The sequence below is a fragment of the Miscanthus floridulus genome, chromosome 6 (assembly GCF_019320115.1).
Source record: "Miscanthus floridulus cultivar M001 chromosome 6, ASM1932011v1, whole genome shotgun sequence".
NCBI classification, from domain to species: Eukaryota; Viridiplantae; Streptophyta; class Magnoliopsida; order Poales; family Poaceae; genus Miscanthus; species Miscanthus floridulus.
This window is the reverse complement of record NC_089585.1, coordinates 123,245,880-123,273,154: the sequence shown is the minus strand read 5'-3', so window position 1 is coordinate 123,273,154 and position 27,275 is coordinate 123,245,880. Positions and strand designations below refer to the sequence as shown.

The following is a 27,275-nucleotide window of genomic DNA, read 5'->3' as shown; positions in this document are numbered from 1 at the left end:
GGCTTGCGCATCTGTCTGCCGATAATCTACTACCTTGGGCATACCCCTAGGTAGACTGCCGACCATATTTCGTCGACAGTGGCGCGCCAGGTAGGGGGTGTGCGTACTGCTCGTCAAGCAAACAAGATGGTCATCGTCTCCGGCTCCATGGCTACGCCCAACGGCCTCACGTTCACCGTTGGCCAGATCACCTGGACCACCGGCCCCGACGTCTCCATCACCATGACCGCGGAGGAGGCGTGGATTCTACCCGCGCCGACGACTACTTCACCTGCATCGGCTACGGCTCCGACCACGGTGAACACGATTCCGACCACGGTGAACATGGCTCCGACCACGACGAACGTGGCTCCGACCACGATGGATATGGCTCCGACCACGCTTACAGCCACGCCGACAACCCGTCGTCTGCTTCCCCGCTACAAAGGAAAGCAGATCGACGACACCGACTTGCTCGACTCCATCGATCGGGTCGGCACCAAACTCGCTGAAACCCTAGCTCTGGTAAGTACGATTCAAAGCCAACCTAATGAGCAGGTAACATCTCCCCACAACAGATCTATCCGACCAGCTCGGACCAGTCGTCCTGCACGACTCGGAACAGATCTTGTGGTCGTATCTACTCCTGAGGGGCGCTCCGCTCGTCGCCAGCCAGCCTTTGCGACGGGTCTCCGACTCTGCGAGTACGAAGCCTCGACGGAGAACCACCAGGTCCAGCCCTACGGCCTGCAAAACGCTGCCTCCAGCTACACGTACAACCTGCGACACCGCTCGGATCTGTGTCCTGTACACCGATCTCGGCCGAAGCCATGCAACATCGTCAACATGGTCCGGATCGAAGATTATCGGGAAGGATCCGTCCACACAGTCCGAGAAGGTGACTCCAGCTCCTCATCCGGCATCGCGTCCAACGCATCTGTCCACACCGAGCTTCAGCGTCACGAAGATGAAGGCGCCCAATACGATCTGGATCTACCAGACCACGCCCCGGGTTTCCCCCAATTTCCGTCTTTCCCGCCAAGACGAGGGGATTTGATCCATGTTGTCAGCAACGACGAGCCGCCAGCAGTTGGCGAAACAGAACAAGAAAAGACTGCACGCGAAGCGCGCAATATTGACCGGTTTAATCGCCGGCAAATCGAAGCTGAAGCAGACCAGGAGGCACGACGCATAAGGGTCCAACCGCGCGACCTCAACAATGCTTTCGACAGGGTGGGGGATAAACAAGTCTTCAAGACCCCAAGCGCCAACGTAGCCGTCGCCATGGCGACGATGCAGCGGCTGCCCAACACTCCCGAGACTCAAGGAATCCGTGATGACATACAAGCTTATCTGACGGCTGCTATGGCTCAGACCGCAGAGATGAACCAAGCCCGGGCTCCATCCGTTTCTGTCGAATCAAGCCACAGCCGCCAATACTCAAGTCGCTCACAGCCACTCAACCTACGTGGCTCGCGCAATAACGACCCATCGGACAACCGTCAAGGCGGGAACGGTGGTCGTGATGGTGGTCGGGACGACAACCGCCGCCGGGAGGATAACCGCCACGACGTTCGAGGCGACAACCGCCGAGATAACCGCGACAATCGCCGTGATAACCACGGTCGCAACGCTAATCCAGGTGGCAATCGAGATCGCCGCGATGGCAATAACGATCTCCGCCATTACCTCGGTGGACGCGATTTGCGTGCTCGCATCAACCAGAGAGCTGACGATCGTGCATCCCATGAAAGCTATCGCCGTATGGAGTACGACACCGTCCACGGTCCGCCGGGCCTGAAGCAGTTCACTCCACACCTGCGCCAAGTCATATGGCCAAAGAACTTCAAGCTCGAGAAGCTTCAGAAGTACGACGGCAAAGAAAACCCCGAATTATGGGTCATGCTCTATGAAACCGCGTGCCGATCAGCCATGGCTGACGAGCACGTTATGTCTAACTACTTCCCAGTCGCCGTTGGTCATGCAGGTCACCAATGGCTAGTTAGCTTGCCGGCAAACTCTTTTGACTCTTGGCAGGAACTCAAGCAGGCCTTCATCGACAATTTCATCGCTACTTGTGAACAACCCGGCAACAAGTACGATCTGCAACGGATCCGAGATCGGAAAGACGAACCGCTGCGCGAGTACGTTCGGCGTTTCTCGGAGATGCGCATCAAGGTCCCGTCAATATCCGACAACGAAGCAATCGAAGCTTTCGTCACCGGCCTCCGCTTCCACGACGCCCTAAGAGACAAGCTCCTCCGGAAAAGACCTGAGTCAGTCACAGCGCTCTTGGCCACCGCTAAGAAATACGCGGACGCTGACGACGCTAAAAAGATAATCGTCGAAGAAGAAGCAAGGGTCCCACGCTCCGACCACCCCCCACGCCGTGATGATTACCGCGGCAACCGTGGTCGGAACGACAATTTTGACCGCCGCAACCAGCGCAACGACTCCCGCGACCACCGTGATCAACGTAATCAGCGGCGCAACCGCCGTGACGATTACAGAAGCAAGCGTGCTCGGGAAGACGATGGCGAGGTCAATACTGTGAAAAAGGGCGGAGGACGTCGTAACTACGAGGACGATTACGCCAAGGCATTGAAGGGCCCCTGCCAGCTCCATCCCAAGTCGAACCATACCATGGAGAATTGTCGCGTCCTCAAGACTATCTACACGCGCCAACAGGCTCCGGACATGTCCGACAAGCCTACTGACGTGAGGGAACAGCGCAACGAGGACAACGACGACGACGATGCAGATCCTCGTCATAAATACGTCAAGCCGACGGATCGCGTGCACACCATCATCGGCGGCAAGGTGTCCATTGAGACCAAACGAGAACGCAAGCTGCTCGCCCGCGCCTGCTTGAACGTGGCAGAGAACGACAACCTTCTTACCGATCCGCGGCTTCCTCCGTGGTCTCACCGTGAAATCTATTTCAGCAGGAAGGACCAATGGGCCGCCATACCCGAACCAGGGCGTTTTCCCCTGGTCCTCGATCCTTGTATCAACAAGGTTCAGTTCGACAGGGTACTGATCGACGGTGGCAGCTCCATTGATATACTGTTCAAGAACAGCCTGCCCGCTCTGAAAATAGCCCAGGCGGACCTGAAGCCATACGAGGCACAGTTCTGGGGCGTTCTCCCCGGACAGAGCTCCACACCCCTCGGGCAGATCACGCTACCTGTGCAGTTTGGGACTCCGGACCACTTCCGCACCGACTACGTTAACTTCGTGGTCGCTGATTTCGACGGCACCTACCATGCCATTCTTGGTCGACCGTCGCTCACCAAGTTCATGGCCATACCTCATTACAGGTATCTGGTGCTCAAGATGCCTACTGAGAAAGGAGTTTTGACCCTCAGGGGCAACGTATACGCAGCTTATACCTGCGAGGACGACAGCTTCAAAATAGCAGAGGCCCACGACCTCTCTATTCGCATGGCCGAGACCATGCTCAACGCTAAGAAGACCACGGCCGACCACTTGGAGATCCCAGAGCTCGAGGCTCCGCGCAAGAACATCAGGTGCAAGGAGCACAAGACGATCCAGCTGGTCGAGGGCGATCCCAGCAAAACGGCCCTCATCGGGGCCGACCTGGATCCCAAATAGGAAGACGCGCTCGTCAGGTTCTTGAGGGGCAACGTGGATGTGTTTGCATGGAAACCTTCCGACATGCCCGGTGTACCTCGGGACTTGATTGAGCACTCCTTGAATGTCAACAGCAAAGCCAAACCAATCAAGCAGAAGCTACGACGGTTCGCTCGCGACAAAAAGGAGGCGATTAGGGTAGAAGTTACACGGCTTTTGGCAGCCGGATTTATCAAAGAAGTGTATCATCCGGAATGGTTAGCCAACCCGGTTCTTGTACGCAAAAAGAATAATGAATGGAGAATGTGCGTTGATTACACTGATCTCAACAAACACTGCCCTAAGGACCCCTTTGGTTTGCCTCGCATAGACGAGGTCGTAGATTCAACCGCCGGTTGCGAGCTGCTTTCCTTTCTTGATTGCTACTCTGGTTATCACCAGATCGCTCTCAAAAAGGACGACCAGATCAAGACATCTTTCATCACGCCTTTCGGCGCCTACTGCTACACGACTATGTCGTTCGGGCTCAAAAACGCCGGTGCTACCTACCAACGCGCTATACAGGCCTGCCTCAACGATGAGATAAAAGACGGCCTCGTCGAGGCTTACGTCGACGATGTAGTTGTCAAAACCAAGGAAGCACATACCCTTGTTGACAATCTGGAACGCACCTTCGCAGCCCTTAATACGTTCCAATGGAAATTAAACCCAAAGAAGTGCATCTTTGGTGTCCCGTCTGGCATACTGCTCGGCAACGTCGTCAGTTACGACGGCATACGCCCTAACCCGGAGAAAGTCAAAGCTGTCTTAGACATGAAGCCCCCAAAAAAGGTGAAGGATGTCCAGAAGCTCACCGGCTGCATGGCTGCTCTAAGCCGTTTCATATCAAGATTAGGAGAAAAAGGACTACCGTTCTTCAAACTGCTTAAAGCGTCCGAGAAGTTCGAGTGGTCGGAGGAAGCAGACGCTGCCTTCATGCAGCTGAAGCAATACCTCACGTCACCTCCGGTACTTACTGCTCCCAGAGAAGACGAAACTCTCCTACTTTACATCGCGGCAACCGATCGGGTGGTTTCCACTACACTGGTGGTCGAGCGTGACGAGCCGGGCCACGCCTACAAGGTACAGCGGCCAATCTATTTCATTAGTGAGGTACTCAACGAATCCAAGACCAGGTACCCACAGATTCAGAAACTGCTCTACGCCATACTGATAACATCCCGAAAGTTGAGGCATTACTTCGACGGATATCGTGTGGTGGTCATGACCGAGTATCCTTTGGGGGACATCATTCGCAATAAGGATGCGAACGGGCGCATCGTCAAATGGGCAATGGAGCTATGCCCCTTTTCATTGGAATTTGCAAGCCGTACTACAATCAAGTCTCAGGCACTCGTCGATTTCATCGTCGAGTGGACAGACTTAAGCACGCCTGCTTCTCCGGGATCCGACGAATATTGGACGATGTATTTTGACGGTTCTCTCAACATTAACGGTGCGGGAGCAGGAATTCTTTTCATATCACCATCCAAGGAGCAGCTCCGGTACGTCCTCAGGATTTATTTCCCAGCATCTAATAATGCCGCCGAGTATGAAGCATGCTTGCATGGTCTACGCATTGCGGTTGAGCTTGGAGTTAAACGTCTCTATGTTTACGGAGATTCGGCTTTGGTCATCAACCAACTCAACAAGGACTGGGACACGACCAGTGAAAAGATGGACGCATATTGCAAATCGATAAGAAAGCTGGAAGGCAGGTTCTATGGCATCGAGTACATACACGTGGTCCGGGACAAGAACCAGGCAGCGGATGCGTTGTCAAAGTTAGGATCATCCCGAGCCAAAATCCCACATGACGTATTCGTCCAAGACCTGCTCACGCCCTCCATTGAAGACGAAGATTCAACGACCGACAAAGTCTCAGTCCAGCAATTAGTGGCTACGGTTCCGGCGCCGAGCACAACCGAGCCGCTCCCGACCACTCATGAGCCAGACTGGAGAACACCTTTCATCAAGTACTTAACAGACGGTAGCGGTTATATCGATCGAACAGAAAATGAACGCCTGATGCGTCGTAGTAAGCAGTATCTGCTCGTCGACGGCAAGTTATGGCGCAAAAACGCTAAGGAGGAAATCTTGATGAAGTGCATAACCCAGGAGGAAGGCAAGCATCTCCTAGACCAAATTCACTCTGGCTCCTGCGGCAACCACGCGGCCTCAAGAACACTGGTCGGTAAGGCTTTCCGAGCAGGGTTCTATTGGCCGTCAGCAGTGGCCGACGCAGAGAAGCTAGTCCGCTGCTGTGAAGGCTGTCAGTTCTTCTCCAAGAGAATACATGTACCGGCACATGAGATCCAGACGATTCCAGCCTCTTGGCCCTTCGCATGCTGGGGACTGGACATGATCGGGCCTTTCAAACCAGCTCCTGGGAAATTCACATGCGTCTTCGTGCTAATTGATAAGTTTTCTAAGTGGATAGAATACATGCCTCTGGTACAGGCATCCTCAGAGAAAGCCGTCACATTCCTCGACCAGGTCATCCACCGTTTCGGCATCCCCAACAGCATCATTACTGATCTGGGTACTCAGTTCACCGGGAACGCTTTTTGGGACTTCTGCGATGAAAGGAGCATAGTTGTAAAATACGTCTCGGTGGCGCATCCTAGAGCTAATGGACAAGTCGAGCGGGCGAATGGCATGATCTTGGACGCATTGAAAAAGAGGATGTACAGAGAAAATGATAAAGCTCCTGGAAGATGGCTCAAGGAGTTACCAGCCGTTGTCTGGGGCCTCCGAACTCAGCCCAGTCGTAACACTGGCGTCTCACCGTACTTTATGGTTTACGGCGCCGAAGCGGTCCTCCCACCAGATATAGCTTTCCGATCAGCACGGGTAGAGAACTTCGACGAAGGCAAGGTCGACGAAGTACGGGAGCTAGAAGTCAACAGCGCAGAAGAGAAAAGGCTTGATTCTTGCGTACGCACGGCCAAGTACCTTGCTGTTTTGCGCAGGTACTACAACAAGAACGTTAAAGAACGTTTCTTCGTGGTCGGGGACTTAGTCTTGAAGTGGAAGACGAACCAGGCTGGTGTCCACAAACTCGCATCCCCATGGGAGGGACCCTTCATGATTAAGGAAGTCACACGTCCAACGTCTTACAGGTTAGCTCATCTAGACGGCACGGACGTACCGAACTCATGGCACATCGACAAGCTTAGACGCTTCTATGCTTAACTACTGAGATATGTACTCTACTTGTGTTTTCGATTTACTTTACTAAAGCAACTATGATTTCTCCGACCACTCTAATATGTCACTCCAAATTTTATGGTTATTGTAACTTAAGCCAGTACAAGCCGACCACCACTCCTTCTACGGTTTTCGGAGCAGGCCCTGTCTCCGGTTTCTCCCAACACGTGCACGGGATCCGCTCTCTACGTTGCGGGTGATCGGCAGGTCCCCCCTGGTCTGGCTTGTCTGCGTTCACGTGTGCACAGGTCATAGTACCTCATACTCCGACCACATGCCAGACTAGGGCCGCACAAACTTTTCAGGATGACGTGTCGAAGCAAAACGGTACAACTAAACAGAACGTTAACACGTTCCCACTTAGTTACACCAACACAAAATTTCAAGCTTAAAGTACGTTTTGTATAAAACAAACAAGCTTATAATGATATACAGTTACGTTATTACAAGCTTGCCTGAAAAGGCCCAAGTTTACAATAACACAACTATGTCCCCCTTCTACAGCTCTAAGCCTATTACATTGGCTGGTCGGGGCGCATGGCATTTACTGCTCGCCGCCTCTGATACCCTACTCGAGTCTCCGGGACTCTGGAGCTAGTCAAGCTGAAGGGGACGGCCTCACCGGTGCCTGGCTGGTCGAGACCGCAGGCTCTGTTGGTTGGCTTGTAGCTGATGGCATTTCCAGCTGGCTTGTCGATGGCATACCCTGCACAGGTGCTGTCCCACCTCCGCACAGGTTAATATCGCCAATTATCTTTGACGACAAGTCCAGCTGGGTCGTCCGAAGCTCTTCGGCCTGGTCTGGGTCTATCTCCTTCGGGTACCCAGCCTCCAAGCGTTGGAGATCGATCAGGGGGTAGTGAGCACGAACCATGCTTAGCACATGGGCACCCGTGTACTCACCCGCCTCCTTCACGAAGTCTTGGAACCATCCCCATGCTTGCTTGCATCTCTCGACCAGTCCGAGCTGAGGCGTCCTTAGCTCTTCCTCTGTGAGAGCCGGGTCGATAAGGTCGAGGACGGGAACAATGCCAGTTGCCATTTCTTGGCACCGCTTGCTCCACGTGTCCCGCTCCTCGGCGGCCTTAAGGCATTGTGCTTTCCAGTCGTCACGCTCCTTGATCACGGCCTCAAGGTGCCTCTTGGCATTGACTTTCAAAACTGAAAACAGCACAGGACATCAAACATGATGACACGACAAGGCAATGTGGGCAATTGAACGAGAAAGGTGGTCTGGAGTGCTTACTTTTCAGGTCGTCCTTCATTTTGTTGGTGTGGTCTTGGAGTTCCAACTGGCGGCGTGCCAGTTTCTCGTTATCCTCCTTCAGGCGACCACATTCTGCAAGCGCGCGGCTGTTCTCCCCCTGGAGGCGGGTCAATTCAGCTTCTAAACCTGCATCACAGCTATTGCTGTCAAGAACAAAATAACGCAAGTCCTGCACTTGCTATGATACGGTGAATACTTACCTGTTTTCTCCTGCTCTGTGTTTTTGAGCTGGCCGACCAGGTTCTGGTTCTGTGCTTCTTGGTTTGTTCTCTCCTGGTCGGTGGCTTCGAGTTGGCGCCGTAGGCGTTCCACTTCAGCCGTCAGCTCCTTATTGGTCTTCATGACTGCTTCTATCTGGTCGAAGCACCTTTTTCGGTACCTTGCAGTTTTCATCACGTCCTGCATACAGACAAGCTACGTCAGATAGTTCGACTACAAAACAGGTTTAAAGACTAAAGCCAAATATACCTGGACTTCAGTCACCAGGCGTTTGGCCGCTCGTTCAACTCTTAAGGTTTCCTCGGCCTCTGGGATCTCCTCGTGCATGACCCATTCGTCGTTCCGATAGCGCGACACATATACATGTTGTCGTCTATCTTGGGGACGGCCCAGGACTTCTTCCACTTCATCCTCTTCAGCCTCCAGTTCGGGAGGCGGCGGTGGTCCGGAGTTTGCAGACTCCACGACCACCAGGGCTTTCCCACGAGCCGTCGCGTCGGCACCCTTGTTCTGGGCAACTTCTGGCTGCTGCTCCTCGGCTAGATCCAGCTCCCGTGACGCTGTGGTATCCGCCTTATCAGGGTTTGTGCTCGGAGCACTTGTATTCTGCTCGGGGACTGGCGTCTGGTCGTCCGCCTGATGAGCCCCAGGCAGAGTCCCTGCCATGGCCTCCTCCACGGCCGGTTGCTGAGCAGTTTGTTCCGCCGTTTTTGGAGAGGACGTTCTGCACCCAGCTAGCTGGTCGGGACTTTCGGTGGACGCGGATCTAATACATTCAGAGACAAATTCAGAAGACAATAGCATCCACTGCAAAATACAGAGCTTACAGCAAAAATATATATACTTACAGTTTTGACTTGCGGAAGGATGTAGCGAAGGAACGCCTCCTCGACCGTCCCTGCTCTGCTTGCTCGGCAGTTTCCACCGGGACTTGTCCAACCTCCGGTACGGGCGTCGGAGGATGATGCGGCATGTTCTCTTCGTCTGTGCTCTGTGTTGCTGTGGTCGGTGCTGTGACCACTGCCGGCACAGAGGAGCCACCCTGCTCCGACGGCCCCACCTGCCTTCTCCTCTTTCGGGGGACGAGCCGGAAGATGTCCGCATCCTCCGCTTCGTCGTCCGATTGGGAGATGATGGCTTGGCGACGTTTGCTGGAAGCCGGACGTTTGCCGGCGGCTCTGGTCGAGGCGTTCTCTACGGTCTCGAGTACCGCCCAGTGAACGCCGTCGGTCCTAGCGCTGGTCTGGGCGGTTGGCCCAGTAGCTTGCGGCCACTCTACACCGGGGGGAGGCGACACAAACACGCCTGCCCGGTCACGGCCATTATACTGAGACACAAAATGAAGGAAAAGACAGTTATTTTCTTGATACAACATGACTTTAAAGTTAAAAGGAGGTGTCATTTACCTTTGGGGGAGGGCGAGCCAGCTTGAAGGCGTGTTCAATGGCGTTCAGTGCAACATAATTGGGATCGGCCAGGTTGAATAGCTCTCCAATCCTGGCCTTGATCTCCATCTTGTCGAGCGGCTCCTTTCTGGTCCTCGTCGGATCAGCGCCTCCTTGGTACTCGAAGCCAGGGTGAATCCTTTTCTGGCAAGGCTGAATTCTTCGGCTGATAAAGTTGCCGACAACACTCGGGCCATCAAGCCTTCCCCACGGGATCATCCCGAGCAGTTCGGCGATCTGCTCCAAGTTCTCGGGCCTCTCCGACCAGCTGCCTTTCTTCTCTGGAATCAAGCCCACATCGCACAAAGTGATGGTGTTCGGCTCTTCACGGATGTAGAACCACTTCTTGTACCACTCGTCCAACGAGGTGTTCCAGGGGCAGTGCAGGTATTGAGCCTTCATGCCGTCGCGCAGGTTCAGGTAAACGCCTCCGGCGATCTTCGAGCCACCGCTCCCTTTCTTCCGAAGACAGAATAGGTGGCGAAAGAGGTCGAAATGGGGCTGGAAGCCGCCATAAGCCTCGCAGAGATGGATGAAGGTGGAGACAAGAAGAATCGAGTTGGGATGCAGATTGCAAATCCCAATCTCGTAGTACAAACAGAGACCCTGAAGGAAAGGGTGCACTGGAATCCCAAAACCCCTTTTGAAGAAATCTTCAAAGACCACAATCTCACCTGGTTGTGGATCGGGGAAGCTTTCTCCTTCCGGTGCACGCCATCCCGCAAGTGCCTTGTTGTGGAGCACTCCCATGGCGACGAGGTCCTCGATGGTCTGCTCGTTGCTCCGCGACTTCCACCATTCCTTCGCCATGACCCCGCCTTTCTTCTGGGCGTCTCTCTTTGCCATTAGTTCGTGCTTACGAAGTGGGTGGAAGCGGGAGACCGAGGGGATTGGTGATGATTTTTGGGGAATAGGGTTCGGCAGGAGGAGGAAGAAGGTTGCGGCGGCGGATGACAATGGGGAATGGTATGAGTAACTTACCAGATCTGCATTATATAAAACAAAGATCACCGTCGTTTCGTCCGCCCGAGAATATTGGGAGTCGTGCGCACGCGCCGCAGACGGTTGTTCACACAACCTCGAAATCTGCGCCAATAAACGCGCTCCTTCGTTAACAGTGTACGCGCCTCTTCGTTGATGGTGTAAGGGGGCCCACACTGACACACCTCAATACAGGTGTCAACGGACTGTTTGCAAAAAAAAAAAAAAAAAAAAAAAAGAAGAACGAGAAGACAGAATGACGTACTATACCTATTTACTTTTTTGACCAGACGTGTCAGACTGGACTTGGCAGAGAATAGAGAGAAGTACACAAAATAATGATACAGCAGCGCAAGTGATCGTGGATTTGCCTTGACTACTAAAGTGCTCGGGGACTGCCCAGACCACTAAAGTGCTCGGGGACTGCCCAGACCACTAATGTGCTCGGGGACTGCCCAGACCACTAATGTGCTCGGGGACTGCCCAGACCACTAAAGTGCTCGGGGACTGCCCAGACCACTAATGTGCTCGGGGATTGCACAGACCACTACTGTGCTTGGATGCTGCCCCGACCACTGCTTGCATAATGGTTCTCCTTGGCTACATGTGATCTGTACTCACATACAGTTAAGAGATTTTTTCTTTAGACCTTGCTACAAGGCTCATACTTTGCCTTCCAGCAAGCTTGGGGACTAAGTGGGCACACTTCACCTTGCGGTGAATGTGTTTGTTTAAATTGACCCCTATGTTTGAATGATTATGAGGATTATTAGTATGCTCGGGGACTGCCCCGACCACTGCTAGAATAGTGGTTCTCGTTGGCTACATGTGATTTGTACTCAGATACAGTTAAGAGACTTTTCTTTTAGACCTTGCTACAAGGCTCATACCTCGCCTTCCAGCAAGCTCGGGGACTACATCGGTACGATGCACCTGCCGGTGCATCTCGTATCGCCTGTATGACGATTGGGTTCTCAACATAACTGGGAATTCTTTTTAGACCCTGGCACCACGTGCCTATGTCACCTACTACCAGGCTCGGGGACTAAGTGGGCACACTTCACCTTGCGGTGAATGTGTTTGTTTTTCGACCCCTACGCTTCTGATGATCAAAGATGCTACGCTTCAAGATGCACTTACATTTCTTTTCAGAAATACAAGTGGGCACACTTCCTGGGACAGATATCTTTTTCTTTTTTCTTAAGAGCACCATACATTCTTCGGACAACCTACTTCTCCGGTAATGACGGTGGTCGGAGGCGTCAAGAATTCAAGCCTCGCTTGTCGGAGAAGGTTCAAAAGGCGTGTCGCAGCATAATACATGATGCTCGGGGACTAGCTGTGGGGGTATTAACCCCTATACCCTTACGGCTAAGCTTGGGCTGGCCCGGATCGATGGGTTCAGTCCACCCGAAAGATGACGTGCGGCCCAGTTAACCTGATCGGAGTCCCGCACAAGGAATCAAGACGGATTTGGCGACCAAGCAGGATCCTGGTCGGTTAGAATAGGAATCCTTATCCGGCCACATATGGCAATTGTAACTGACTAGGATTAGTTTCCAGATCTGTAACCCTGCCCCCCGGACTATATAAGGCGGGCAGGGGACCCCTCTAAAAACATCTCTCATTGACATACAGCAATACAAATCAGACGCAGGACGTAGGTATTACGCTTTCTTGGCGGCCGAACCTGGATAAAACCTCGTGTCTGTCTTGCGTCACCGTCTTGTTTGGGGCTTGCGCATCTGTCTGCCGATAATCTACTACCTTGGGCATACCCCTAGGTAGACTGCCGACCATATTTCGTCGACAGATATGAACCCATTTTGTGGATAAATGGCATGTGGTTTCAAGATTAGGGCCACTTGATTGATCGAAACATCCAAGAGAGTTCGTACCAAAACGATGAGTCACAATAGATATGTACTCTTAATAAACAGATGTCATGAGGCTATTCAAGATAGTTTTTTTTTGTGGTGACTAAAATTGTTTGGCAAGATTGAATTGTTAACATGAAAACAAAAACTAGTTGGCTTCTGTGCTTTCTCTAAATACACGTAAGAGTAATACAAAACACGTCAACCTTTCCAGACACACGTAAAAAATAATTATGCCTCTGATTTGAACACACGGGGACGCACTTTTACACGTCTTGTTCCACTCGCGTCTTTGATGGGAGTCGTCACTGACGTGGCTAGCCAACCCACGTTTCTAATGAGAGACATCATAGTACCACAAAACACAGTACCAATATCTTACCAAATGTTGCAGATATTTCGTCAAACAATAAAACATGTAGATCTAGGATCGGGCGGAATTTACCTAGGCGAGGCCTCTACTTGCAGGCTTGGAGGCGTCCACGTTGATGTGCTTTTGTCTTCTATGCGTGTAGGGCTTGTTTGGTTCCTATCCATGCATGGTTGCTTGGTGCAGGGAGCTCCCCAGGTCTCCGACTTTGGACGCCTAGGTCGAGACCGATGTCTAGTCGACTACTTGCCTGGCAAGCATCTAACCAAACAATCCATAGAATGCCATGGCCACCACTCAGGAACACCCTCCCTCTAGTTGGCGACGTGCGTGCGGTGAAGTGTGCCCACTTAGTCCTCGAGCACGAAGAATTCGAGCGCCGAGGAGTAACCAGCATAGCTGGCGATGAAGCACGAGCGATGAACAGTCTGGTCAACTGGTCGACGGCGAAGTGAGCGTTGAGTAGAAACGACCAGCGAACAGTCCGATCAACTGGTCGGCGATGAAGTCCATGAACCTAGCGGTTCGACCAGTTGATCGGTGGAGAAGTCCGAGCACCAGGTGATCCGATCACCTAGACTCTGATCCTGGAAAACAAATATGTAGAATGGGTAGTACATGATGTAAAAATAAACAAACTCCAGAGAAAAAATAGCGTATGTAGCTTGGCGATCAGTTGGTGCAAAGATGTATTTATACTTAATATAAACCGTCCGAACAGTTAGTGTGTAGCTGAGTCTCCAACCCTAGCTAGCCCGTTAACCATAACGCGGGGCGCGGAGCCCGTGCACGTGTAAGAAGAACAAAGCGTCGCTAAGAAGCCGCTGCCGACCACCCATAACGCAGAGGGCAGACGCTCGTGCGCGTGTAGAGAGGAGCCAGAGACAGGGCCGTCTCTAGAGGCGTCCAAGCGTCAACAGGACTGTTCGGGGGTTCAGAAAATCATTTGGAGTGCAAATATGGAGAAAACAGTTCAGAGAAATATTATGGCGATATACGAAGATTGGAGAATATTTAAAAAATATTAAAGCGTGGCTTAGCTTTAGACAGAAAGTCTGGTTGGCGACGTATGACGTTATCTCGTCGGCGTTGACGACGAGCACCTGACGGGCGGTGAGTTGTTGGTGAAGGCGACCTCGGAGGTGGTTTCGAGATCGGATCTGGTTTGCTAGAGACGTGAAGTCCCATCGCAGGCTGCTGGAAAGTCGTCGTTGCCGTGATGTCGAGCCCGTCAGGTTGCTGAAGGACGCCGCCGTAGGAAGTCAGGTTGCCACGAGCGGCGTCGATCTTGAGATCCCATCTGGCCTGCCATGGATCAGCGCGCATACCCCTACCTGGCGCGCCAACTGTCGATAGAATATGCTCGGCAGTCCACCGAGGGGTATCCCGCGATGGTAGATTTGTCGGTGGGGGGGCGCGTAATCAGGAACCGGATGGTGACACAAGGCGCAGAGACAGTGATTTAGACAGGTTCGGGCCGTCTGATCGACGCAATACCCTACGTCATGTGTCTTTGGTGTATTATATTGAATATATGATGTCGATTAGAGGACCCCTGCCTCTCCTTATATACTCTGGAGGGGTAGGGTTACAAGTAAAGTATCCTATTTGGTGCTATACAATGTCTTGCGGTGCACGTCGAGCAGCGCCGTGCACGCCTTAATCTTGTGGGCTGGGCCACCTCTGATGGTGCGGCCCATGTCTTGGGGGCCATACCCCCACATTGCCCATACCCAAGAGCAAATCTAGTCAAAGATGGAGTTAATTTGGTAGAAATAAGAAAGGGAAGAGAGAGAGAGAGAGAGTGATAGAGGAGATGAGGTACCCAATTTAAAGATGGTGGTCGATGGCGATAGAGCAAATGGGAAACAAGCACTAGTCAGACCCACTAGATCTGGCTTATGAGGTATAGAGTGAGGGTGATGGAGAGATAGGAAGATAGAGAGGGGATCCATTGTCGAGCTAGAGGAGGATATCTGGAGGCCAAAGATCCAAAGAAGAGTTCTAACAACTTGCCCCCACCAGAGTGGGGGGAGGACCCTCGGGGTAATCGCGGATGGGGAGGACGCTACGGCACGACAGTCTTTGTGCTTGGTCAGGATGTCTCAAATGGGGGAGGAGACTACATGCGTGATAGTCATCGCAGACAGGGGAGGAGGCGACCACAGGAACAACATTCATCACGCGAGAGAGGGGACCGAGGGGGTATGGGTGGGGGTGACGGAGGGTGGCAGTGTTGGAGGAGGCGGAGGAGGAGGACAGTGACGGAGGAGGATAGGGTGGTGATGCTGGATGTGATGAGAGGGGTAACATGTCGGGAGTAAAGAGAGACGGGGGCAGCAAATGTGATGGGAGGGAGAGATGTGGTGTCCGGACTTGAGATGCTTGTCTATACGGAAGTTAAATTTTTTTAGGTATGACGTATGAGGGACCGATATCCATATGTATACACAAATGCATCGCAGCCATACATCAGAGACATGTGTTGTTGAGCCCCGCCTCTGATTTGTGCGCCCCATAGATCTGTATTGTTGGAGCCAACATATCACGACGTGTTTCAACTTGACTTATCTCTAATTATACATTAGAGACGCATCTCAAATCCATCTCACCGAATGGGTCATGGGTGTCTGCTTTGTGCAATTTTGGCATGATGCGTGTTACAAAAACTACATGTTAAAATAGAATAGATATTTTTTTAAAAGTCAGTGGCTACTAGTCGTAGATAAATGTTTCTTCCTTTTTCGATTCTCTTCTTCTTTTGAGTTTAGATTTTTTTTTTCGAACGTGCAGTTTGATTAGTGTTCAAATCAAAGAGATTTCATACATATATATGTGATGCGATGAGTCATGTTGAGATATATGAACACTCTATTGATATGCATATGGTTAATATGCTAAGGGTTGCCTGGGCAAAATTTGCATTGCAAATATGTGTAGCAAAACAAAAAAAACCAAAGACTAGTTCTCTCTAAAAACTTAAACTTGGACCAGAGCTAATAAGAAACACAAAGAAAAGATGGCTCCTTCTAATTGTCACATTATTTACTCTTTTGTAGCCTTTCCACTTCCTCCTCTTAAGCTACTTGCTAGTTTGCACTCTGTTGTGCCAAACCATCCATAGAAAACATCTAATTTTCAAAGGTAACTTACTGTCCTAAATATCCTTCAGATCTATCACCGCTCCAAAAGTCACAAGTTTGTATAAGATCTCGTGAAAAAATTGCCAAAGGATTCTAGCTTCTAGATAACCTTATCCTCCTTGTTCACCTCCACATTTTCCAAAGATGTCATCAATCTCTCCCACTCCTTCACATCCTCTTCTCCAAGGTTTCTCCTAAACTCCAAGTTTCACTCTTTCTTATGCATACCAGCCACTTACCAATCTTGTTGACTGTTTATCCTGAAAAACCTTATAAGTTCAAGACATATTAGAGCTCTAACCATGTTTCGGTTTGTGATCAATCCATAGATACTAATAATTGAAAATAAATAAACACTCAAAAAAGTACTACATGCTCAAACATCCTTAACTAACTCCTTATCAATCTCGATTGGATACACAATTTATAAAGGGCATTCCCCTAACCACACATCATGCCAGAATCTTACCTGTGAGCAATTTCCGATCTTCCACCCCGTACCTTTCTCATACCAATCTTTCACCTCTATTAAACATTTGCAAAAATTGTGTTGCCAAAGCCTCCCACTTGACCATCCGATACTTTTTGTTATTACCTACTCCTTTCCACAAGAATCTTTCTCTATTTGAGTCTGGCCTTTTATATATACCTTCATGCAGCAGTAAAAAACCCATAATATACATTGGAATGTTTGTTAGGCTAGAATTAATTAAATTGATCTTCCTCCATAGAAAAGTTGATTGCACTTCCAAGTTTCCAACCTGTTTTCTACCTTGCCCACAGGCTCCTTAGGTATAGTTTATGTCATTCTGATTTGCCTTAAGTAGTATTCATATCATGTTTTACCATGGTAGAGACGTATATTATTTGGTTCATTACCTGACGCTTATAAGAACTTTAAGATTGACCCATGACATCTAAACAGTAATATACTGGCTATAAATCTTTCTTCTCCAATATAGGAGTTTGTTCTTGCGCCAAGCCGTGAGAATTAGGTGAAGCCATCACAGTGTTATTTCATTTTTTTGCAAACATGGAACATATGCATGCTAGATATCTCACCAACTCTCGAGCAATTTCAAGACGGGCACTTTTTTATGGCTATCAAGATGTGGAGCATTAGATTTTTTTTTTGTGACTACGTGGAGCACTAGTTAGGAAAGTTCAAAGGACACAATTGTTTGAATTGCTGCATGCTACTCACTCCGCCCATTTTTATCTGTCGTTCTAGCTTACTAAGAAGTCAAACATACTGAACTTTGACTAAATATATATTAACAAATATTAATATTTATGATACGTAATTAATATGAATGGATAGATCTTTGAATCTATTTTTATAGTAAATTTATTTAGAGATACAAATATTGCTAATATTTTTTATAAATCTAGTTAAAAAAGTCTGACTAACACGCATCCAGGGCGACACTTTAATAAGGGAGTCTGTGCTATCACACCTAACCTGTATTGTATAGTATAGAGCTTTTTTGTTTCACTTTCTGGGGTTGAGCTGTCACTCGGTAAGTCGGAGTCATTCATGAGATGTAAAAGGAAAATGTAGCTCTTATAAGAAATATTGTTTACTTATACTGTTAAAAATTATCGTAACTCTTTTACAAGAAAAACAATGTACACCAATCAACAAAAAAAATGTTATTTTATACGGTAGATAGAGTACAAAATATATATTCGGTTCCCGCGAACAATAGTCCCCTGCTTGTAATATTAGTACGCGACGTCTGAAAATATTCATATATTGATATAGTACATGGCTTTTGTACAACGTGTCAAGGTGTGCCGAAAGAGAAGTTCAACTACTACACGGCAAGCGCGTCATATGGTTAATGATTGTGTGTTGAGGCGAGTCCCAACAGAAACACCTCATATGAGTTTACTATAGACGACGATCGTGAGTTTGGAAGGTTCGCACTCCCTCTGCATGAGTTTCAATCTTTCATCAAAGGTTGTTACTCCTACTTCGTTTGTGGTTGTGAGAGAATCAATGCGAAACGACTATTTGTGCCCGCTAACATGGGTACCATTAGCAGTATTTATCTTGTTTTGAAGTGCCTAAGTTAAAAAGTGGTAATATTGCAACAACTACACTCTTCAATCTTGATATCCTCAATAGACAAACGTAGCAAAGCAGAGAGTACTTCATCTAGAGAGTACTTCATCTGTCCCTAAATAAACAGATTCTTGGCTCATGAATTTGTCTACAAATAAATAAGTCTCTAGGAGGTGAATGGTTCATTGAGTCATTTATTTTTCTCGACGTCTCCTTGCATCTATTGTACCCCCTCCCATCTCTCAATCCAATGTTGATTTTTTGCATTTAGATATATGTAGTAAATGTTATAGCTAGTGTGCTATTGGAACAATCGCTGATCATAATGCAACTACTTCGGTTAATGAAGAGCTGTGCAGCCTTTTCTCTATCGTACTAATCTGCCCTAAACTTGCTAGGAATCTATTTATTCAGGACCAGCTGTATTTGACAAGGATTAGAGATGCCATAGTAACCTATGTAAATATATAGGGAGAAAAATGAAAAAAAGAAAGACAAGCTAACATATGTAAGCAGACCAACACTCGCCAAACTACTCTCTAGCTCCAATGACAAATAAGTGGTGCTTAAATTTTTCTCAAGTCCACCATTTTATAAATCAGTTAATAAAAATACCCCTTCCATAAATAGTGATAATTTTGAAAAAAAAAACAGATAGACTAGGTAAGAGACGAAATATATGACCATGAATGCCCTGAATGCCCCTATTTGTTAACTGCAGTGTCATTTCTAAGGACCTCGGTTCCTAATTGTTTCGTCCAAAAATAATTTCTTATCTCGTTTTGCGAGAACTCAAAAGATTATTAAGTTTATAATCAAATATATAACAAAAATACTAATATTCATAATACATAATAAATATCAGTAGATTAATCATGGCATATATTTTTATATTAAATTTATTTGCGGTATAAATGTTGATATTATTTTCTATAAAGTTAGTCGAACTTATATAAGTTTGAATCCTCAAGAATGAGGATATATAATTATTGTGGGATGGATGGAGTAGGTAATTGGCAAGATTAATTGTTGCATCGCTGCATGCATGTGGTCCACGTTCCACAAGCATCTGGACAAACAGTTGCCCAGATTCATAGCTATGATATTTTTTTAGGATGGAGTTGTTCAGATCCATAGCTAGAATGATGCTCTTTTTAGGATCGAGGGTGTAGATGTTTAGATGCCACTCTCTTTCATGCGAGGATACTGGATATCACTCTTTTCAATATGTTTTACTTTTTCTAGATACATTGTGTTTACTATGTATCTAGACATAATGTATATCTAAGTACACAACAAACACTATGAATCTACAAAAGCCAAAACTTTATAATTTGAACAGAGGGAGTATTATTTTTTATATGTTGAGTTTGGATATTAGAAAATAACATGAAATTATTTCTTTTCTATCTATGTATTATAAATAGTCTATAAAAAATTAGCCAAAACTATGTTTTTGGAGTTCATGTAAACGTTCAAGGCATCACTCGTTTATTAGTACCAGGATAAACTACTTTGCAGTCCGCTACTAATCATGGAGAGAACATCGTTACCAACCAAGATAAAATAAGGTGCGGCCTCCTAAACTAAGGGGGTGTTTGTTTTTTCCGTGCCCTTCTAAAATTCCTGTCACATCGAATACTTAGACATATACATGGAGTGTTAAATATAAACTAATTATAAAATTAATTACATAATTTGCGAGACGAATCTTTTAAGCCTAATTAGTCTATGATTTGACAACACGGTGCTACAGTAAACATGTGCTAATGACAGATTAATTAGACTTAAAAAATCATCTCGCAAATTAGCCTCGATCTATGTAATTGATTTTATAATTAATCTATATTTAATGCTCTTTATTAATATTTAAATATTTAATGTGATATGAATTTTAGAAGACTAAAGAACCAAACACCCTGACATGGGGGCGATCAGCCTGCAAAAATCTGGTGCCTCGGCTCAGCCTCTTCTGTTGTCTTCTACTGCTACCGTGGAATCCAGGACGTCAGAGGCCCAGAGCCGTTGTGCACATGGCCGCTGCCCGCACCACGTTGCCTCGCGCGGGACTCGGAAGGATCAAGCGCCGCCTGGCTATGCGAACCGGGAAAGGTTCCTCGCGCACCTTGGGACGACAAGTGGATTTTGGGAGGTAGCAGGGACCCATCACACTGCCCGACGCATTCACCCGTGTCTGCGCTTTGATATTTTGATGGTAGAGGATATTCGGTCCTAGGAACAAGAGAATCATTTCGCATTGAGGATTGTCTTCTTATGATACAAGGAATTTAGATATTTTTTGGAAAAACCCCAACATAATTGTCTGGGTGGTGTAGTTGGTTATCACGTTAGTCTCACACACTAAAGGTCCCCAGTTCGAACCTGGGCTCAGACATTTGTTTTTTATTTCCCTGAAACTGAATTAGATTTGTTTTTTTTCATTTCCTGAATTAGTTTTGTTTTCTTTCATTTCCTTTTATCCTTTTTTTTCATTTCTCTGAAACTGAATGTATATGCGTGACATTTGTTTTTTTTTCATTTCCCTGGAACTGAATTAGATTTGTTTTTTTTTTTCATTTCCTGAATTAGTTTTGTTTTTTTTCATTTCCTTTTATCTCTGTGAAACTGAATGTGTATGTGTGACATTTGTTTTTTTTTTCATTTCCCCAAAACTGAATTAGTTTTGTTTTTTTTCCGTTACCTTTTATCTCACTGAAACTGAAACTGAATGTGTATGTGTGTATATATACAAAGTGATTTTTGGGCCTTGGTTTGCGACCAAAATTTGCCTTGCCAAAGATTTGGCAGCCAAAAGTTGGACAAAAAATTGCCAAAGATTTGGCAAGCCAAATGTGAGAAGTTGGCAAGTTTTGGTAACCAACCAAATACTAGTCAAAATCATAGCTTGCCAAATTCTTGGTTTGGTAAATTTTGAAAATGAACCAAGTATGCCCTTTGTTTTTTTTCATTTCCTTTTACCTCTCCTGAAACTGAATCAGTTTTGTTTTCATTTCTTTTTTTCTCCCTGAAACTGAATGTTTGTATACGCCCATAAAGTACTCATGTTTGAAGGACAAATTATAGTAGACAGAAAAAATAACATATTTGTCCTTCTTTTTTATTCTCTGTATATATTGGTTGGAGGAAAGCAAATGATTATATCCATAATTGTCAATCATGCATCTTTTCGCTCTATTTTAGGACATTACACATAGAGTTAAGGGCTCCACAAGCTATTCTTTATGGACAGCATTTGAATGATCTAATTGTATTCTTTCTGGACTGGACGGAGGTATTCTAAGAAAATTTTCTGATTTAGTGAATTTGTATTTTTATTGTGTTTCCTTTGTTATTACAACTTCCGTCCCAGTACCGGCCGGTTGAGCTACTTCTGGACGCACAGCACCAACCTATCGCTGCCACTTTCTAGTAACATCAGTTTAGAAAGCAAATTATTGGAAGACTTTTTTAAACAGTACTTCGGGGTTGGCAAGCCTGCTTAGGCAAACATTTCTTTTTCGAGAAAATAGAGGGATGTATTAACTAGACATGATTGTTTATATTATCGGTATTGATGAGATCCTAGACACATGAAGGTGCTTGATTCGGTATGATGAGATCCTACACACATGAAGGTGCTTGTCTCCAACAAAGCATAGTAGAGTGTTTGTGCCATCTAAGCGAAAGCAGCTAAAGCATTTGCTACTTGAGCTTTGTTGAAATGCTATATTTTCTCCGTCCATAAAAGAATACAACTATGGTATTCATGTCGATCAATCTAGCTCAAGTTTGATCAAGTTTATAATAAATAGTGTAAGTATTTATGTCTTAAAATAATTTTATATGAGAATATATTTTATAACTAATCTAATAGTACTTATGTATCATTAATATTTATACATTTTTATTTAAATTTAATCAAAGTTCAGACAGTTTGATTTCTCATAAGCCAGAATTGTATTCTTTTAGTGATATATCCACGCCATTCGCCATGTGCATAAATGTGTAAATGGCAAATAGTGGTATATATCCCGACTTCTAGATGGTAAATAAACGAGACCTACCCTTAAAAAAAACGAGACCTACGATTATTTTGGGACTGCGGGAGTGGCCTGAAGGCGACTGATGCCGTGATGCACCCTCGATCTGAACCGCTTGACACCCGATTGGACGGCCAGAACCCTTCGGATGGAATTCCCGACCGGCCGAAGCCGAACCGCCACCGGCTTCGACGGACCACCCTTCCATCGACCCATCTAGAAGCGCCGTCTTCTAGGGTCTTTTGCAATTCCGAATTCGTTGTCGACGGCGAGCTCGTAGGCACTGTGGGCGGCGGCGGCAGCGGCAGCGGCAGCGATGGACTGGAGTTCTGTGACGGCGGAGGACCTCGTGGACGCGCTGCGAGAGGTGGACTGGTCAACACCGCCGCGCCCCGTCTCCGAATTCTTCTCCCGCTTCTCCGCTCCCCGATCCTACTCCAAGTGGACCAGCCGCCTCAAGTGCAACCTCTACTAGTACGATCCGCCACTCTAATCTCGCCCTCCTCTTGTATGCTTTGATGCCTATCCAATCACCAATTGAATAATTGGCGAGGTAGATTGGTTTTTCTCCTGTTATTTTTTGGTGATTTAGATTAGAAGCTGGGTCGCGGACTCACGATGAGGTTATCAGGTCAGGGTCGACGATGAGCTTCAAACCCTTGTTAGTTCGTACGGAATGACGGCATGACGCTCAAGGCTTTACCTCGTGGAGTGCTGTTTCATGCTCGATTTATGGTTGGCGTCGATCTGCTTTCAGGCGATGCACTATTTGGAGTTTTAAAATGTGGAATATATACACCATTAGTGTGGTATGGCTGCTGGCCAGCTGGAGATTTTAATTTGATACTTGTAATTAGGTGGAACTTCAACTAGTTATCATAAGGAGTTTATGCAGATATGTTCATCTTTTTATTTTTACTGCATGCTAAAATGTTTTGTTAGTAAGCATGTACTTCACTAACAGCTTATAATCTGAGGGATGTGTGCGATATACTTAAATTATGTTGATGGACAATTAGACGGCATTCTTAACCATACCATGAGATACGTGGAGGAGGCTTGGGAATTTGCCAGTCTAGTTTTAAGTATGAACTGATTTGTAGAGTATATTTCTACCATTCCATTTGTATCTTATCAAGTCTTCTTTCCACCCTTGCCTGTTTGCAGCTATCGGACCAACTACTTCATCTTGGTAATATTCCTTCTTGGTAGGTAACAATGCCTATATGTGGCAGAACAGTTCTTCAGTTATTTAGGCTGGATTTTGCTCTCTCTTTTTTTTTTAAAAAAAATGCCTCTGCCTCTTGTATATGCAGGAATGGGCTTTCTTAGAAAGCCAGTTGCCATCCTTGCAGCTCTAGCAACTGGCCTCAGCATTGCGTTTCTGAATGACAGGTGATTTTAACTTGAGTTGAAATGTTCATACTATGCTTACACTATGGTTTGCGGAGCATTCATAATTCTAACCGGGTGCTAAAACACCCGGTTGTTGAATAGCCTTTCTGTAATTCTATTCTCACCATGACCTGGAAAGTCTGAAAGCATATTCATATTCAGAAACTCACTCTCAACTGAGTAGGGTGAGCTGGTATTACAAATCTCAGTTCATAATTGCCATATATTTAGGTTCTTGTGACTTGATTCCTTTTACTTCTGTATTCCTGTGTGTCTTCATATTATGTCAAAAAGGAAAACATCAAATTCACGTTAACCAAACAATTTTTTTGAATATACGAATCTATAAGCTCTGAATATTAGTCCCTCCCCCCCTCCAAAATTGATTATGGCCAGTCATGAAGCATGCTCCTATGTTTCTTTAGTTGTGAAACACAGGACAGAACCGGCAAAATTTGGGGCCCTGTACCAAACTATAAAATGAGGCCTTATTCCTTGATAAATAGGACTATAGTAATTACCAAATTCTACATACATATCTTACACTTACACGTGTGTTAATCTTGGAACACCAGACATAGTCATATGAAGGATAGTTATAGTTCACATAATGAGTGCCAAAAAAATTGGTTCATATAATGATACGGAGAATAGTAGAATTCAAATTGAATGGAAAGATTAAAATTACCTTAGGAGTTGGTATTGGCTTCAGGCTTACTGGTCCTGCTCCTGCACTCCTGACTCATGCTGGCCTGTTGTCGTTGGCTTCAGGCTTACTGGTCCTGCTCCTGCACTCCTGACTCATGTTTGCCTGCGTTCAGTGCTAATCCATCATGAAATTAACGGCGTGGGCTTGAATTGATCCCTAGCTAGGCCTAGCTGGTAGTCACTAGCAGTTCAATCACACACCCGAACTAATGATGAAGTGATGGCTGGTAAATCCATCAGAACATGGGGCCCTTGGCAATTGGGGGCCCTGTTCCCTCACACTGCTCGCACTCCCCTTGGCCCGGCCCTGGTGAAACATAGCCTGTGGCCTTGTACACTGCCTCAAATTTTTTTTTTATTTCAGTAGGCTCAGATGTACTAGAAACTCTGTTTTTGTGATTGAATTGGATGTTAAAGAGAGCACGATAAATTGTTTGTGCTGATTTTACTACAATTTACTTGAGATACATTATGGTTATTTTCTTATTACTTTCAGTACAGAATTCCTGGTTCAGATACAAACTTCAGTATAATTTCATGCTCAAATAACTAGGATGTCGCATACACTAGTTGTTGCTAATGGCCATGACTTGTTCATTCATTAAGCAGAATTCAAGACAATTTCAAGTGTTGAACATGTGTTTTCTTCTACTTCTATACTTATTGTTTGACTTTAGTAGTTAAAGCCTCTAATGTTTCAGGTTAATGATTACCACATTCTCTTACTTACCAGAATTGTTTAACTGATTGATATGCTGCTGTAACGTTCCTGATTCTTGTCTTTGTTTCTGTTAATTCCCTTTCATTCCAACTAAGAAGAGCATAAGTGTTGTCTTAGTCTTTCCCATCTCTTGCGAGTTCCCTTTATTATTGACACCTGAAATCGGATTACGTTATCTGCAAGTTTTACTTCCTATAAAGTCTCCATGTTATCAACCAATGGTTCCCAAGTTTTGTCCAACTGTGTTTCTATTATAAATTATTTACTTTCCCTCTATATATAATGCTCTTAAACATTCGAAATAATGACAATTTCCATCAGGATCATTATTGTCAGCCACTTCTCATGTCTGAGATTGCAGTTTTGCAGTTACTTTCAATGAGAAAATCACAAGGAGTGTCAGACAATTTTCACCACACTTAGCCGCAAAGATGAGGCCACCCATAACGTGAGGATCTCCCTCCCCTCTAATATCTTTTTGATATCCTTCTTTTGCCATGAACCCACAGAGGATACACTAATGCTTTACATATGACATTTTTCAGGCCTGTCATCCGAGGGCGACCAAGTAAAAGAAGATCAATTCATATATGTGGCCGACCTCGCTGGATCTTTGTCCTGTTGTTTTCTGCAGGTTGGTAGAACACCTTCCTCCAGACATACCATTTTGCACTCTGAATATATTCAGTCACGATGGCCCAAGAAACATTGACTGCTGTTATGTTTCAGTTAGTTGTGTGCTCTGGTTGACCTCCTGCAGCCTCCTCACAGTTCTGTGGGCACTACTTATTGGTCTACTTGGTGAGGCCAACTATGAGCATGGAAATTTTTTAGTTAAATAATTAAATTATGCATCTACAAACACTATGCCTAATAACTGAATTCCTGCCTTGCAGCAACCTTGCTACATGCCAGCTTCAGAACACCTAATCTGAAGGCACGTCTGAACACATTCAGGGAGGAATTTCGAGCAGTATGGCGGAACTACAGTGAGCTATAAATGTCTGGTTTGTCCCATGTGAGTGCCCTCCTACTCTCCTACAATCTTGGCTACTTGATAGTTAGACACCTGAAAATACTGCATGGTGTATGCTGCAGTAAGATGTAAATTGAGTGCATCCTTGCAAATCTGCATGTTAAATACCTGGATTTGTAAATGGTACATGATGTGAGATCTGCATTGGTTTGATTGCTGTTATTTTGATTTTGTTTTTCCCTTTTGGCATGCAGGTTTTCGTCACAAGAGAATGATCAGCCAATTTCCAAAACTTGATTGTTGTTTGTGGGCCTCGAGGGAGATTTCACCAAGGTCGTTTTTGGTTTCCCATTGAATTGCACACATTTGTATACTCAGTGCCCAACCCCTAGATTAGCATCTCTATAATTTGATATTCATTTCTAGATTTTGGGGGAAATCGTACTTGGTTAAGGTCGTGTACAACTATTCTCGAGTTTTTTTTGGTTCTCGAACGTGCATCGCACGGGATTTATTAAGCGGGAGGAGAACAACTATTCTCGAGTGAACAAAGAAGATGTTGTTTTTTACTCTCAGAAACTCCTGCTACGTTTGGTCACTTATTCTGGCATACATTGGGCAAAAGAAAAAAGAAAACCCCGAGCATATATAGGACTATGTTACTGGTGTTTTGGTTTACCCTTTGGCTCTATACGGGTTATGACATGTTTGCAGACTGGATGTAATTGTTGGCTAGGCACCTAGCTAACAACTATCCCGCTAGCTATCCTAACTCAATTAATAGCAGTTAATAGATTGTAAAAACATACTTTTGCTCTCCTACATATCTTCTAATTGCTTTATCAATAACAAATAAAAAAGGAATGGTATAATAGACAAAACCACCAATATATGGTGGATTAAAACAACACCGGCTAATAGTTAGCTAGCTATGAACTATAGCCAGCTAGTTATTAGCCGCTAGTGAAGACAAAAAGATTAATCATCTTGGAGGCTCGACGCATATGGCTATCCGCACTCGTCGACCTCTATTTCAATCTCTTAAAAGGAATGTTCTATCCTAGTCATCGAGATTTTCTACTCTATATCTATTTCTCCTGCACCCGTGTTATCTTTATCCCATACTCTATACCTACTATTCCATATTTTATTCCCTCCCTCCACCTTTCTCTCTCTCACCAACTCTCTCTACAGTGTCGCTACAGTGTTTGGCGTGCATGGGCGTGCTCGCTGGATTTAGTGG

General features: G+C 46.2%; 1 protein-coding gene and 1 non-coding gene across 2 annotated transcripts; both read left to right on the top strand.

Annotated features, from left to right (window-relative positions):
- Positions 1-20,513: 20,513 nt before the first annotated feature.
- Positions 20,514-20,587, top strand: TRNAV-CAC (transfer RNA valine (anticodon CAC)). Its single transcript has one exon. It is a non-coding gene; the product is annotated as a tRNA-Val (tRNA).
- A 1,786-nt stretch (positions 20,588-22,373) lies between these two features.
- On the top strand, positions 22,374-26,672 carry LOC136459417 (PRA1 family protein A1-like). The gene is made up of 8 exons (XM_066459276.1): positions 22,374-22,706; positions 23,400-23,440; positions 23,549-23,627; positions 25,418-25,504; positions 25,602-25,690; positions 25,786-25,857; positions 25,953-26,074; positions 26,287-26,672. The coding sequence occupies exons 1-7, from the start codon at positions 22,549-22,551 to the stop codon at positions 26,054-26,056; spliced, it is 630 nt and encodes a 209-aa protein (XP_066315373.1). The 5' UTR covers positions 22,374-22,548; the 3' UTR covers positions 26,057-26,074; positions 26,287-26,672.
- The last annotated feature ends 603 nt before the right edge of the window (positions 26,673-27,275 follow it).